This window comes from Gastrolobium bilobum, unplaced genomic scaffold, assembly GCF_033153095.1.
Source record: "Gastrolobium bilobum isolate Gb01-03AN ecotype WA unplaced genomic scaffold, APGP_CSIRO_Gbil_v1 utg41369, whole genome shotgun sequence".
Taxonomy (NCBI): Eukaryota; Viridiplantae; Streptophyta; class Magnoliopsida; order Fabales; family Fabaceae; genus Gastrolobium; species Gastrolobium bilobum.
This window is the reverse complement of record NW_026899571.1, coordinates 4,545-21,515: the sequence shown is the minus strand read 5'-3', so window position 1 is coordinate 21,515 and position 16,971 is coordinate 4,545. Positions and strand designations below refer to the sequence as shown.

At 31.1% G+C, this 16,971-nt stretch overlaps 1 protein-coding gene across 1 annotated transcript; it reads left to right on the top strand.

Annotated features, from left to right (window-relative positions):
* Positions 1 to 8,746: 8,746 nt before the first annotated feature.
* LOC133291604 (protein SRG1-like) lies at positions 8,747 to 10,996 on the top strand. Its single transcript, XM_061489888.1, has 4 exons — positions 8,747 to 8,989; positions 9,886 to 10,133; positions 10,265 to 10,589; positions 10,745 to 10,996. Exons 1-4 carry the CDS (start codon positions 8,747 to 8,749, stop codon positions 10,994 to 10,996), a joined length of 1,068 nt encoding a protein of 355 aa, XP_061345872.1.
* Positions 10,997 to 16,971: the final 5,975 nt, after the last annotated feature.

Here is a 16,971-nt window from a genome sequence, read left to right as displayed (position 1 = left end):
TCGAGGCTTGAGTCCATACTGAACATTACCCAGACATTAATAATGTGTTAAAAATGAGCCCATACTTTCAATCAATGAAATATTTGGAAGTGTATTATCTGTGTTGTAAGAGAGAGGTTCAGTTAATTAAGGTGTTTGAGCCTTTGGAGAGGTTTAAAAATTCTAATTTAAATTTATCGGTCATTTAAAATTTTCATTTACTTTTGCCTTTAGATAAAAAAAGAGAAAGAAGAGAAATATAATTCTGATTTTTAGCAGGATAAGGTTAGCACATTTGATTTAAATTAATAAATAAATAAAAAATTATCTTATAACTTTGGAATTTGTGGGTTCTTGTAGAAATTTTGGGCTTACAAAAGTTCTGGAGTCCTTGGATTGGATCAGGGTAAAATTTTAAATTGTGGATTAATTTGCACTTAGGCTAGGAGTTTAGTTTTAGCTAATTTGTATTTATTTATTGTTGTTACAATGATACAAACATGAAAGGCTACAAAAATTGAAGTGAAAAAAATAATTAAAAACCAAATAACCAAAGGAAATAAATTAAATAGGATTAAGATGAGTAATATATACCAAAAAAGAAAGAAAGAAAGAAAAACTTTTAAATTCTCTGGTTTGCATAGTTTAGATTTACCTTGTTATTTAGTTTAACTGGGAAATAATGTGTTAATTTTGAAATGCATGATAGGTTAATTTTAAAACATATTCTTATTTGTTTATTTATATGCACATTTTATCTACAGGTTAATTTTTTATTTTCCAAATTTTCTCATAATTAAAAGTCATTTTTTTATCCTATAAATTTGTTCTAAAACTTTTAAATCCATGTAAAGATCTACAATATTAATTATATGATACTTCATCCTCAAATGTTTTATGTTTATATATGGCTATATTATCTTATATTTATGGGTACTAAACGAACCAGGGGCCTTTGGCTCGGCTCGTGAAGGTCTGAGCTTATATGTCTAAAATTGGTTGTTGGAACCAGACTTGAACTTGTATAAAACCTCGTTTAATAAAAAGACCTCAGGCTCCAATTAAAAAGTTCGGCCTTAGAGCCTCTCAGGCTGGCCTAGTATATTAATTTTTATTTTTATTTTATATTTTTTATACTGCTTGTAATAGCCCCCTATCTCCCTTCAATCCATTTCACTCCATTTTATTTGTTAAACAGACTTTTTGAATAATTTTGTTCTATATTATGTTGTTTGGTTATATATTGAATTTATGAATATTTTTGGAATTACTAGTGCTGTTGATTGTATATTCTATTTGGATAAATTTTTATTGTCTTATTTTTTTTAAATAGGCTAAACCAGGCTTTTAACTTTTATTTTTTGTAAATAAGTCAGGCCACATGTCAATAATTATATTCATAACAAGTAACAGGCTTGGTCAGACTGACACATTTAAACACAGGCTTAGCCTCTTAAGACCAAAGCTCGGCTCAGCCTGTTAACACCCCTACTTATATTCTATGTATTTGTAGATTTTTTTTTTCATAATAAAACCTTTTTACAAGATTTGTTAAAATTAACTAACCCATAAATATTTTTTTTAAGATAACAAGATTTTAAGTTGTTTGAATACAGAGCAGGATACATTAGAGTTGGCATTGTCTCATATGTCATGTCAAAATTAATTTTTCTTCATAATTGATTTTTTTAATAATTATTTTGATTTATTATTTTATTTTTATAAAAAATAATTTTTTAATTTATTAATAATTTATACAATTAATTTTTTTGTAATTTTTTATAAATATATCAAAGATAAATGGAATTAAAATTCCGACATTTCTTATACATAATCAAACTCCCAATTAAAGACTATCACATTTTTCAAATATCGATTTTCAATTTAAAAAAATTCTTTTTTTTCTTGATTTGAGTAAAATTTGAGATGATATCCTTTAAATTATTTCAATAAATTTTAGTAGTTTCTTATCTTGATATCTAAAGCTTTAGAACACTAAATATCAGGTATAAGATCTGTACATACTATTTGACCTACTTCTAAATAGAATAAAGAGTCTAGGCCTTAAAATAAGCCAAGGAGGCTATGCCTTCAAATAGCTTAACGATAATATGATTTCATAATAATAATAATAATAATAATAATAATAATAAAATAAATCTATTCAAATATGCTAACATTTTAGGTTATAAGGCCTTTTTGATTGTTTAAAATTTGGCTAAATAAGCTTTTCAAATAGCTTTGATACAATTTATTTGGTAAATGGTTCAGACCGTAGGCTTTCAACAAATCGTCTGACATAATTTCACCCCTATTAACAATTTACTAAATAAATAATGAAACCAAATTATAAAAAAGTTAATGGAAAAAGTATTTTTCGCCAAATGAATATTATTTAACCATAGGAACCTTGTGTTAAAAATCTGATTCGAACATTCAACTTTTCATATAAAAGAAATGCAAAAAAATAGCACTATATTTTTAGGGGAATGATCCGTTTATAATTTTTTTTTACAATTTTTTATAAATTATATTATATATTCCTAGAAATATATAGTGTAAATCTAGTGTATTTTCGAAAGAAACAAAAAATTTGTAAATATAACCCTCACCGTATTTTTATATAGGTAGTAGCCACATTTAAGATCTTTTGAGCAAATATAATAATATATAGTGGTCCCGATTCAACGTGGGCTGTCTAGAGAGAAAAGAGAGGAGAGAAAAAAAGAGAAAGAGAAAATGATCACAGAATTAATTTCTAAATCTTTTGTACTTAGAGAAGAAGATAAAGTAGATAGGAGTGATTACAAACAAAAAAAAAGTAGATAGGACTATAGGAGTATGAGAAAAACTATTCTCATGTCACATAAGACAAGTTTTCTCTCCTACACATCCTTCGATAACTGTGTCACATTTTTTTTATTTTTTATTTTATTTTTTTAGATAGTGGAGCCCACTAGTTTGTCTCTATGACATGAGATAATTATCTTCTTTAACATGAGATTAATAAAACCCTAGGAGTATAGTAGTATACAACTGGTTGGCCAAGTTCATCCCAGCTCAATATTTTTGTAGGGTTAATTTTTTAGGCGTCATGGCGAATTAATGATTGAATTAACTTGATATTTAAATAAAATACACTAATTTAGTTATTACACACAATTTAAAATTTATTTTTGAAAAATAATAAATTGAGCTTTAGGCCATATATTTTTAAACAAATTATGAAAATATAAAAATATTATTATGTTATGTGTAAGGTATTATTTTAAGCTACGAAATTTTGTCATTTATTCTTAACATTTAAAAAATTATAAATTTATGTAACATCAAGTCAAATCAGTACATTTTAAAATATAATAAATCTAATTTTTACAATCAAAATTTAACCCAATTGACCCTAAACCAAATCAAAATTTCATTATTCGGTTAACTTGAGTTTTGAGCGAAGAAAACTTATTTTTTTACTCAAAGGAGGAATCAGCCAAGCTTCATACAACTACTACAAAACAAGAACGATGCAATTATTAAAAGCAACCATCAAGAAAAATTGCTCTGACTACTTCAAAGATGACAATCGATTTCAACTGCTTCAACTGATTGCAAAAGCATAATATTTTAAAAGGAAAAATAATAATGACAAAAGTGAAATCTTTATAAAGAAAAATAAGATATTAAAATTTTAGTCCTTTTATTTTTACTTATGCTCAATTTTGTCCTTGTAATTTTTATTTTCAAGCTAATCATCATACTTAACAATGTTTTTAAAATTATCCTTACTGTAAACTTATGTTTGAAATATTATTAGTTGACAAATTAAACCCATTAAATGTATTTTTGTCGACTAAGTGTTTTTTTTGGTATGTAAATCGTCTAGTGACGGAAGGAATTGCTTAGAAAATATTTATAAATGTGTGGTTCAATTTGAAATATTTAAAAATAAATAAAAACTATAAGGATCAATGTTTAAATTTTATCTAAAAATACTTTGAATTAGGGATTTTATCCAAAGTTAATTCACCAAGCAGCGTTATATTCACTTTCCCAGTTTAACAAATTATGTTTACCGTTCATTATAACTTATAAGTACAATGATCGTGTGCGACTAATATACACGACCGGCGTTCATAAATGAGTTAGTCCGGCTTACAGGGACTTACGACCTAGTCTATATTAGGTCAGACATAGTCTATTACAAACAGTGAAATAGAACAGACCTAGATTTTAAAAAAAACCTATTTAAAAAATAGGCCATAAGTTTTTTTGTACATATTGAGCCTATAAGTCTTCAGACCGGCCTATATAATATTATTTATTTTAAATAAAATTATTATTTTAATAAATTTGAATAATAAAATAATATTATTTTAGTTATTCTTTTAATTGTTGAATGTTTAATAGGCTTAAACAGACTAACAGGTCTAGGCTAAGACTTTTATTTTTTAAATATAGGTCAGACCAGACTTGTAAATTGAAACCTACATACGCTAACAGACTAGGCCAGACCCAATGTATTTTACACAGACTTAACCTATTTAAGTCAAAGTCTAATTTAGCTTAACCTATTTACACCCATATTCATAACTCATACATACAATTTCTTAAGAAAAAGAAAGAGATTATAACAAAGGATTATTAATTAGATTATTTATGAATTGATGTCAAAGTCTAGAAGATATTATAATATGATTTTGGATATAACGCATGGTAGAGATTTCACTCGTCACTTCAAAAGTAAGTTTGAACCATTCTCCACAGCATTAAAAGGAAGTTGATAACCTTCCAATGAGTATATATTTTGCCTAATAAACTTAAAAAGACTAACGGTAAGATTTTTATTTTTTAAATATAGGTTAAACTAGACTTATAATTTGAGTCTACATAGGCTAACAGACTAGGTTAGGCCTAAAATATTTTACAAAACAGAATAATATTTTTGCAGTTACTGTAGATAAGTTATCTGCATCTATTTCCAAAACAACGTAATTTTAGGATTGAAAAATTAAATAATTATAATTATAAAAATTATAATAATCCTGAAATAAATTAAAATTACAAAAAACATCATGATTTTTGTCCCAAAACGACATCGTATTAGGCTTACTGCAGATAAGTTTTCTGCAGTAACTGTAGAAAAAGCGAACCTTTTACAAAAACTTGACTTATTTAAGCTAATGCTCAACTTAGCCCCGCTCATTTACACACCTATAGATATGACTCATATTACGTATTCAGATGGAGATCCTTGTTGGTGGGATCAACAGAAAGCCAATTGGGATCCCGCTCATTGATGACTCATTGTTGTAGAGATTTGGTACTGTTGTGGGCCCCTGACTCATTAATGACTCATTGATGACTCGTTGTATTTTCTTTTTCTAAGTAGTTTGAGTTTGAACTCATGAATAACTGCTATTTTAGGGATTTTCTAAAACTTATTTATATTTCTTTGTAAACTGACTGACTTGTAACGAGTGTAAATGAGAAGAATATAGTATAGACAAACATGACATAATCTATACTGGAAGAATCAAGGTAAACCGTTGTGTCAATTTTCTTTTCCCTTTCTCTTTTCCTATTTCGGTTTGCATTTTGTGTCTAATGTGATTATCAATTTCCTACAAGTATTATGTCTTTGCTTTCAAAACACCCATTGCCATTAAAAAAAATTAAACATATATATATTAGAAATATTTTTTAAAAGTTGAGATTTTGACTTTTTATAATCCAAAATTTTGTGTGTGTATGTATTATAATTGTTTTTCCATTAGTGATTAGAAGAAGAATTAAGAGTTATAAATAAGGCTCTCTACTTTATTTGGGAGCTTGGAGGGGAAGGAAATGAAGGGAAGAAAGTTGAAGGGTATTTTTTTCTATTGTACGGGAGTTAAAAAAATGGTAAAGGAGAAAAATAGAGAGTTAATGAGATTTTTTTACCATTTTATCCCATTTTTAAAATAAATATAATTATTATATTTTACAAATTAAATTAAATTTAAATCTCTAACAAAATTATTTATGTACTTTTCATAATACTAAAAAAGATCATATTTTTGACGAAATTTTTACGTTGCAAGCGATGAAAATTTCATCACAAAATTATTTTTTCGTTAGAATACATTTCGTCGAAAAGCTACGAAATATTTTCTCAGATAAATATTTTCACAAAAATAAATTTTGTATCAAAATTTTCGATGAAATTTAGTTTTCGTCAAAAGTTTTAACGAAAATGATTTCCTCCATCAAATGTTTTAAACGAAAAAAGAATTCCGTCAAAAATTTTGACGGAATGTTTTCCGTTCAAAATTTCGATGGAAATGTGTTCTGACAAAAATTTCAACGAAAATTGTTTTGTTATAATTTTTGAGAGAAATGTTTCATTCGAAACTTTCGACAAAATTTAGATTCTGTAAAGAATTTTGACAGAATATTTTTTCCGTCAAATTATTTTACAGAAATATTTTTTGTCAAATATTTTTTGACTGAAATGTGTTCTGTTGAAGATTTTGATGGAAATGTGTTTTATCAAAAAATTTGACGGAAATATTTTCCATCAAATTTTTTCTATTTTGTCAAAAAGTTTAACGTAAATGTTTCTGTCGAAAACTCTCGACAAAAATTAAATTCTGTAAAGAATTTTGATGAAATATTTTTCCGTCAAATTTTTTTGATAGAAATATTTTTCATCAAAATATTTGATAAATATTTTTTTGTGAAATATTTTGAGGGAAATAATTTGACGAAATTTAGATTCCATAAAGAATTTTGACAAAAAAAATTTCCGTCAAAATTTTTACAGAAATATTTTTAGTCACAAATTTTGAAGGAAATAATTATCTTCGAAAATTTTTGCGGAAAATTTTGATGGAAATGATTTCCGTAAAAATTTTTGACGTAATTGTTTTTTGTCGAATCTTTTCGATAGAAATGTGTTTCGTCAAAATTTTGGACGAAAATATTTTCATTGAAAGTTTTGATGGAATTTAGATTCTATCAATAATTTTGACTGAATTTTTTTTCGTAAGAAATTTATGTCACTTATTATGGAAAAATCTTGTTTCGTCTCTAATTTCGTCTTTAGTTTTGACAGAATTTTTTGACGTATATGATTTTCATCAAAAAATTTAACACTATTTTTGACGAAATATTTTTCGTCGATAAATTTTGTCGGCATTTGAGAATTTTCTAATAATGTCACATTTAAAAATGATTCACATTTATGTAATTTTCACATTTTAATGCTAAGGGTAGATAAGTAATTTTTTAATATTTTCCCCTTCAAATCCCCCAAATTGGGGGAACTTTAATTTTAAGAAGAGGGAGGGTTTTAGAAGATTTAGTAAAAATCTCCAATTCCTTCCCCTCATTTTTTTAAACTCACAAACAAGGGAGAACTTTCTAAAACTCTCCATTTTCTTTCCTTCCCCTCCTTATGAGAGGAAGGAAGGAGATCTAAGGGGAGAGGAGGGGAAGGAAGGAAAGGTAATTGAAGGGTATTCTCTTTCCTTGTTTGGGAGTTAAAAAAATGGTAAGGGAGAAATTTGAGGGTCAATGAGATATTTTTACAATTTTATCCTTTTTTAAAAATTAATTTAATTATTATATTTTACAAATAAATAAATTTAAAATTTTTAAACAAAATTATTTATGTATTTTTCACACTACTAGAAAATATCATATTTTTGACAAAATATTTTTCGTCGATAAATTCTGTCGGTATTTGAGACTTTTCTAATAATGTCACATTTAAAAATGATTCATATTTATGTACTTTTCACATATTAATGCTAAGGTTAGATAAGTAATTTTCAATATCCCCCTTTAAATCCTCCAAATTGGGGGAACTTTAATTTTAAGGGTGAAAAGGATTTTGGAGAATTTTGCAAAAATTCTCAATTCCCTTCCCCCATTTTTTTAAACTCACAAACAAGGGAAGAGATTAATAAAATCCTCCCCTTCCTTTCCTTTCCCTACAAAAATCAACTTCCAAACAAAGCCTTAGTTTTTAGTCCCTTTCATTCATCTTTAGAGAGATTTATCGGGCCATGTCTAAGGTAGTGTTTGGTTGGAGAGTTTTCAAAATTATCCTAGGGAAGTGTATATGGCATTGTGATTTCTCCATGTTTGGTAGAAGGAAATCTTCAATTTTATCTATCAAACTAGGTTGCCTAGCTAAATTGGATTGCATGTAAAAAATGAGATAATATACTGTTGATGAATCCATCTAAGAATGTGGTATTTTTGTTCATAAACCAGATAAATTTTTTTTGGGGAAGAAAATGGTGACAAGTTGGAACATCCCCATCTAAATCTTATTTTAAACCAAACACACAATAGGATTTTTAACCCAATATTTCTAGTAATATTTTGTGATACCAAACAACTTTTTTTAAACTTTTCTACCAAAATTACATTCCTACATTTTTTCTTGTAATTACATTTTTCTAGTAAATAAAAATATCTCTTGAACTAAACACTACCTAAAGGTTACAAGTGGCCTTCTTTATAAATTCCGTGCTTATTACTTTGTCATATCTAGACTAATAATATTATAATAAAACTTAATTACTTAAACTTTTAGGTATTCATATTAAATAAATTCATTAGCCTATTTGGTTCACTTGCTGAAGATTTTGAAAATTGAAACTTGCGTGTATCTAACAAGTTTGAATTTGAATTGCCAATTATTTATTACAATTTCACTCAAATAATATAAACCCGAGCAAGAATAGAGAAAAAAACATCAAGTTGGTTGCACACATTTGCAGCTATGGATTCTCAAAATGGCAAGCTTGGAACCTCTATAGTGGTGCCTTCTGTCCAGGAACTAGCTAAGCAAACATTGACGAAAGTTCCAGAACGATATGTTCGACCAAACCAAGACCCTCCTATTGTTTCTAACACAATCCCTTTACCACAAGTCCCAGTCATCGATCTGAACAAATTGCTGTTTGAAGATGGAACTGAGCTAGAGAAGCTAGACCATGCATGCAAAGAATGGGGTTTCTTTCAGGTTTGGATTATTCTCCTTCTTTATTATATTTTTCAAGATCACAGTCAAGAGTTCACATGTTTTCAAGAAATGATTTGTTTTGGTGGTACACAGATATATATATTCTTTCTTTACTTTTTCTTTTCTTATTAATGAAAGATTATCTATTAATAATAATTTAATTTAATTTAATTTACCTCTCAACTAATTTTTTTAAACCTATGGTTTATTTAGAAAATCCTTTAATTTTCAGTTAGTAAACAACTCACACATGTACATTATGGAAAAAAAAAAAAAAACTCCAACGCATACACATTGCAATTGAAGACACGAAGGGGTGAAGTGGAAAGGAATTGTGGCAGCTCAGTTGATTCGTGTGAACTGAGCAGTAAAAAAGAAAAGGATTTCAGTTTGATCTCTATATGTTACTTTTGGAAGGGACTTAAAATCATTATCTCTCACATGTCTCGCATTCTAGATTAGTCTCGTAGCCAACTCAAAGAGTTAAAACTTATGAATATAGTGAGAGAACCTACTTGTTTCAAAGAGTTAATTAGAATATGTTTGAAAAAAAAGATATATAGCACGATAATCTATGTCTTGAAGTGAAAGAATTTTATTAAATTGTCTTTGTTATAGAACACACATTTATCTTTTAAAGTTGTAATGTCACACGCTTTTTTTTTTTTTTTTTGACTTATGTCCCATATTAATATGGGATTAACGTTTCTTCTTTTATATATGAGAGATAAAATTATCTTCTAAAATTCCAAAACGACATTATTTCTGGATTATAGGAGAAACATTTTTCCCCATTAATATATATGACATTCAAATAATGATATAATTTCTAAAATAAATAAAGCATTAGTCATTTTATTTGCTTTGTTAGAATTTAACACTGAAACTAATTACAGCTGATAAATCATGGGGTCGACCCTTCATTAGTTGTAAATGTGAGGATCGGTGTTCAAAAGTTCTTCGGTCTTACAAAGGAAGAGAAGAAGAAAATATGGCAAAAACCAGGAGATTTGGAGGGGTTTGGTCAGAATTTTGTTGTATCCGAGGAACAAAAGCTAGAATGGGCAGATCTATTCTACATGACCACTCTTCCATCATACACAAGGACTCCCCACTTATTTGCTAATATTCCCCAACCATTCAGGTTTGTCTCCCATCTTTTCATGTTTTTTTTTTTTATTAGTACTTCTCTGCTCATGTTTCATGCAACCACCTTAACTATAACATCATTGATTGATTATGTAGGTAACTCAAACAAACTTTGTTTCATTGCAGAAATGATATAGAGAGCTATTGTTTAGAACTGGAAAAACTTTGCATCTCAATCATTGAACTTATGGGAAAAGCTCTTAAGATTGAACCTAATGAATTGCTAGAGTTATTTGAAGATGTAAGTCAGTCAATGAGGATGAATTACTACCCTCCATGTCCTCAACCAGAACATGTCATTGGCCTCAATCCTCATTCTGATGCTGGTGCTCTTACCATCCTCTTGCAAGCCAATGAAATTGAAGGTCTCCAAATAAGGAAAGATGGAATGTGGATTCCCATTAAACCCCTCTCTAATGCTTTTATCATCAATGTTGGAGATATTTTGGAGGTAATTGGCAGAAAATCATTCACAACTCCTTTTATCACTTCACACATTGAAATATTTTTACTACACTGGAAGAATAAAAATTAGAATACACACTCTAAATTCTAAACATTTTGACTCTCAAGAATTTTTGGTACCTTTCCTAAATGTTTTGCCAGATTCTTACAAATGGGATTTACCGGAGCATCGAGCATCGAGCAACTATCAACTCAGACAAGGAGAGGATTTCCATTGCCACATTTCACAGGCCTCAAATGAACAGAGTCATAGGTCCAACCGCAAGCCTTATTACTCCTGAAAGACCTGCATTGTTCAAAAGAATTGGTGTAGCTGATTACTACAAAGGATACTTTTCACGCGAGCTACAAGGGAAATCTTACATTGATGTCGTTAGGATAAAAAACGTTTAGGACTTTGCATTGGGTTTTGATAAAATAAAACAAGCTCCAATTATGTCATCACGAACGTGCCTATTGAACAACCATATTGCTAATGAGCTCACTGTGCAAGGCTTTAAGCTGTTCAATTTTCTATTTTCCTTTTCGTACTTCCCCCAGCGTATATTGTATCTCAGTAATTGCATTTTTGAAATAAAAGTGCTATATTGTGGATTAAAGACTCTGTTAAAATCCTTGGGCCCCTTCCTATATCTAGTCCATTACATAGTCGTATAAGTGGACTGTCTAGTAACCTTTTACCCTTTAAGCCCGTAAATTGTATCTGCTTCCGAATTATGGGCCGTAACATCGAACATCTTACCTTGAAAGTTAATGTGGTTTAGCTTTCTGAGCATCTTACCCTTTTACCCTTTCTGAATATTTTCCTAATTTTATGGTCAGGAAGGATATTGTGATAACCAAGTTGTGTTACTACCAAATGACTACTAATTAATCTCACCGTTAGATCGATTATGTTGATCCAACGGTTATATTTATTTACATCTTTGTATGGTCATGGTTTCCCAAATTTAATATTTTATATTTATTTCCACCTTTGTATAGTTATGATTTCCCATATTTAATGCTTTTACTTTAAATATGAGAAATCACAATCATACAAAGATGGAAATAAATATAACCGTTGGATCAACATAATCGATTTAACGGTGAGATTAATTAGTAGTCACTTGATAGTAACACAACTTGATTGTCACAATATCCTTCCTCATAGTGATTATCTCCATAAAAAATAATAGAAATCTCATAGTTTTGAACCTCATTTTTATTTTTTTAATCGAACAAATAGTTATAAGTTATAAAGAAGAATATCCATTACAACACCATCTTCCCTTAAAAAAATTTCTCCCTCCCATGGTGGTTTGCAGAAATTAAATTGTAGTAAGAAAAGCTATCCTTGGTGTGACATTTGACGAGTGTCAAGTGGGTGTTCGATTTAGGTAAGATTTTTAGGTTGAAAACAATTGTACTAAGAAGTGGAGTTTCTGAGTTGAATATAAATTTGCGTTTAGGAATAAGCTTGTAACTGGTTTGTTGATGATGAAGAAATAAATAGGTAATGACTTTCTTAAACAACGATGAAGCGAGGAAAAATCCATGTGAGACACGTTTATAAATTTAAAAAAGAAAGACGAAAATAAAAATTTGTTACACATATGGAGATTAAAAAAATATTTAAGTCTTGAGCTCTTGGAGTGTTGGAGTTAGATTTGTATCCCGTAATGAGTTATGTATATCATTGTGTGAGTACTCAAAGTAGCATAGATATGGACCAAAGATTCCAGAAAGACATTGTAAGTGCTATCTCCGGTGAGATTGAGAGAGAGGATGTGAATGGTCACAATAACTCTATATTTTGATAGAGTAATAGATTATGAAGAAAATGATTTGTTGATGTCTAATGATAAGAGAGCATGAGTCTAACCTAACTGTTTGCAGGGGATGAACGATACTCAAATGTGAGATCGATATACTTACTATCAAAAAGTAGAGATGTGATCCCTTAATGAACCTTAGTAGGCAAGTTCAATACATTTGGTTGTAAAGGCGCCGATTTAACAAGTCTAAAAACCCACATATAGATCGAGTGAGCTTTTGGCTTTATAGAAGACTAGTTCATCAATACACATCTGAAGTCTCATGATGTGAACTTAAAATAGATATTCTTCTTTATAACTTATAACTATTTGTTCGATTAAAAAATAAAAATGAGGTTCACAACTAGGAGATTTCTATTATTTTTTAAGGAGGTAATCACTATCTTTATGACCATAAAATTAGAAAAATATTCAGAAAGACGTGTATGAACTTAAAATGAATGATCGTGTGTGTATATATATCCCCTCACAATAAAGGCAATGTCAACTCTCTATACCTCTTTGTGATGGTGGAGACTGGAGATAATTAAGCCATCAACAACAATCAATGTAACGCTCGACCGCTTCAAGAATCAATGATTATCCCCACATACTAACACGAGACTTTTCAGTATGTTTCTTCCTCACTCGCACACTTCCTAGGAAAACTTCTCAGGAGGTCACCCATTCTAGAATCGCTCCAAGTCAAGCACGCTTAACTATGGAGTTCTTCCGTTTTGGGCTACCGAAAAGTAGATGCATCTTGTTAGTATTAGTAGTACCAAATAATTCTTATAAGCTATCCCAAACTGTGCAGTCTTATACCTGCACAGTCTTTGGAATCACTTTCTTTCGGGTGTCTATTTGATTCATTCATGCATGTAAGCCCCCGCTGAAAGCGTGCCAGGAGCCGCTCATTGTCTGTGTCTCTTTGCAGCGGCGATCACTCCCCGCCCTCGTCAACGCTCGGGATGTTACATGCCCACCAACTTCCCCTGGTTCGTCCTCGAACCACTCCGTACTGGAACAGAGGCCTTGTTTTGATACCACTTGTAACGCCTGACAACTTGCAAGGATCAACGACTGTCCCCACACACTAACACGAGACTTTTCAGCGTGCTTTATCCTCACTCGCACACTTCTCGAGAAAACTTTCCAGGAGGTCACTATCCTAGAATTGCTCCAAGTCAAGCACGCTTAACTATGGAGTTCTTCCGTTCCGGGCTATCGAAAAGTAGATGCATCTTGTTTGTATAGGTAGTACCAATTAATTCTTATAAGCTATTTCCAACTGTACCGTCCCATACCAGCACAGTCTCTGTAATCCCTGTCTTTCGAGTGTTAATTCGATTCATTCATGTACCCCTGTCGCTAGAAGCCTGCCAAGAGTCGCTCATTGTCCATGCCCTTTCGTACCGGCGATCACTCTCCGCCCTTATTAGCGTCCGGGATGTTACATGCCCACCAGCTTTCGCCTGATTTGTCCTCTAACCACACCGTACTGGAAGAGAGGCCTGCTCTGATACCACTTGTAACACCCGACCGCTTCAAGAATCAATGACTAACCCACATACTAACACGAGACTTTTTAGTGTGCTTTTTCCTCACTCGCACACTTCTCAGGAAAACTTCCTAGGAGGTCACCCATCTTAGAATTGCTCCAAGTCAAGCACGCTTAACTATGGAGTTCTTCTATTCCGGGCTACCGAAAAGTAGATGCATCCTGTTAATATCGGTAGTACCAATTAATTCTTATAAGCTATCCCAAACTGTGCAGTCTTATACCTGCACAGTCTTTGGAATCCCTCTCTTTCGAGTGTCTATTCGATTTATTCATGCATGCAACCCCCCGCTGGAAGCCTGTTATGAGTCGCTCCTTATCCATGTCTCTTTGCATCGGCGATCACTTCCCGCCCTCGTCAGCGCTCAGGATGTTACAAATAACAAGCCACAATATTAATTTTTTTGGAGTTTTACTTAAAAGGGCTAGAAGATTGAAAAATAAGAGAACTTCTAGGTTTTTGATTAATTGAGAAGAAAAAAAGGATTCTTGGTTGCAAGACGACTATCCAAGGCACGGAGAGAAGATCCAAGTGCGTAGTCATCAAGATCAATTTTTTTTTTCAATTCTTCTAATAAAAAAAATTCTTCTTCCTAAGTGTCATTAATGGACCTTTTCTTTAACCCTTATTTTTTTTTATTGTGGATCCTTAAGCTCCTTTGTGTTAGAGGTAACGAAATCCAATTACATTTTGTCATAAATTGATTTGATTTAAAATTCCTTGTCTCTTTTTATATTGATTAATTTATCCTTTATTTAAATCACTTATAGATTACTTTTAGGTTTTTGTGTATAATTGAAAATTTTATATATGAATTGAAATCGGGGGAAATTACCATAATTGATGATGATCTTGAGATAGACATTACTTTATGCAATTTCTTATAAGCTCATTAATTTGTATCTTAAGTAAATGGGAAATACAAGTCTCCTATTACAAGAGATATGTTGTCTTAGATCGAAAACACTGCCTCCTCTTTTTTTTTTTTTTAAATGGTAGGCATCACGTGCTTTGTTTTTGCAGTATGAGACAATATGTCTCTTGTAATAGGAGATTTGTTTTTCCTTAAGTAAATTAGGTGAATTTGATTGTTAGTAGAGTTAATGGAGTAAAAATGGCATGAAATTGAAGGTATATCATCAGAAACGCGGAAGCGCATCGTACCGATGTGATGAGGAATGAAGAACACCGCTTTAATTACCTGAGATGAAGCAGCGAGCGTGACAATTTCTCACGTTTTGTTCTCCTCCTCAAGCCTCACGATCTGCAGCAACGCACCACGAACGGTCGCAATTCCGCTCTACGGTTGATCTTACAGATGATGAACGTCTGCCTCTTTGTGTTTCTGATGTCTGTAACCCTTGGAGGCACTAGAGAGAAAAAAAAGTTTATATACTCTGCCCAATCCAAGACTAACCCTAAGCTTCATGGGTTGAAATTAGTCTTTTGGGCTCACTCTCACTAAAGCTATTGGGCTTAAGTGAAAAGAGCATATTAAACCCAACAATCTCCCACTTGCTCTTTTGGACACAAACTTGAGTTCATAAACTCAAGACTATGTAGCCCATAAGCCATCATCATCTGATTATACAACCCGTCCCTTGTCTCAAGCTAGCTTGGGGATCTACCATTTGTCACTCATCAAGGCTCCTGATAATCTTTGAAAGATTATCTAATTCGGCGCTACTCCACTAAAAGCCCGAACGTGAACTCCAAGATTAATGACCTTTATAACATGAATATGCATCGCCCCTTTGTAGAATGTCTATAATTGATTGACAAGTTTTCTGAAACTCAATCAATTATTTATTCCCTTGACTATGATAGTTTCTCTAATAGATTACATGCACTGGCCAGTGTCTTTAATATCCAAGTACCGAAACATATCAATGGGACATATCCTACAAATTCTATGTTGTTTATCTCATAAATACCGATAATCAAATAATTTCACTCCCAAAATATCGAGTTATTGGCCGTCAATAGATCGAACCTCACCAGTTGGTAAATCAAAGAATGAAAACTATTTGATTACCTATTTATAACAAACTCAGGATTAAGAGAAATCATATAACTATAGTTAACTGGAGATTTGATATCTTATGACAGAAAAACAACCTTAATCAAATCTCTTCTTGATCCTTTCAATGTGAATGTTAATTCACACCAATATTTTACAATGATTCGGACAAAATCATTTCATAAAATATTGCAGCCTGAATAAAGTGTCCAACTTTATTTAACGGCTGTGACTCCATTCATCAATTGTGAGAACCTATGATCATGTCCTCCATGAACGTATCCATATGATCATATACTCCACAATTTGATCCGGACCTTTATGTTTGTAAATAGTACACAAAATAAATAAATAAAACCTTATTTATGAAATTCAGAAAATTATTTTATTGTTTCATCGTCTTACTCCAAGAGCACAATGAAACCAATAACTCCACTTGCTTAATACAAGTCTGGGATCCTCCTAAGACCCAAGGAAGTAACACGCCTCTCGAACACAAGTTCAGGAAAACTCTTAGTAACTGGGTCTGCAAGATTCACCTCTAATGCTATCTGAGTTTAGTGAAAAACTCATAGCTCGAGGTTGATTTTCTTGAGTCAATATCCACTTGAAATAATTGAATTTTTGAAAACTCAGCTTTTCAAGACTCCCACTAGAATATACCATCATATAATCTCTCGTTCTCCAAAGATACTTGAGTACATGCTTAACAATAATCTAGTATTCCTCTAGGTTCGAAATGGTACTATCTCACTACTCTCACTGCGTGACAGATGTCTGGTTTAACGCCCAACATGATATGTGTGAGTCTACCTTTGCCAAAGCATTAGATATCTTGCTCATGCATTCTTCCTTCTTAGAAGTCTTTGGTCACTCCTTAGGAAGATGAATTCTACATCTGAGAATTATAATTCTTCTCTTAGAATTCTCATGTTGAATTTTGGCAAGAGTTTTGTCAATGTAAGTAGCCTGAGGTGATGTCAACAACTT

Coding starts and splice junctions, on each gene's coding strand:
- LOC133291604 (XM_061489888.1), top strand. CDS start 8,747: ATGGATTCTCAAAATGGCAAGCTTGGAACCTCTATAGTGGTGCCTTCT. Junction 8,990..9,885: donor AAGAATGGGGTTTCTTTCAG/GTTTGGATTATT, acceptor AACTAATTACAG/CTGATAAATCATGGGGTCGA. Junction 10,134..10,264: donor AATATTCCCCAACCATTCAG/GTTTGTCTCCCA, acceptor GTTTCATTGCAG/AAATGATATAGAGAGCTATT.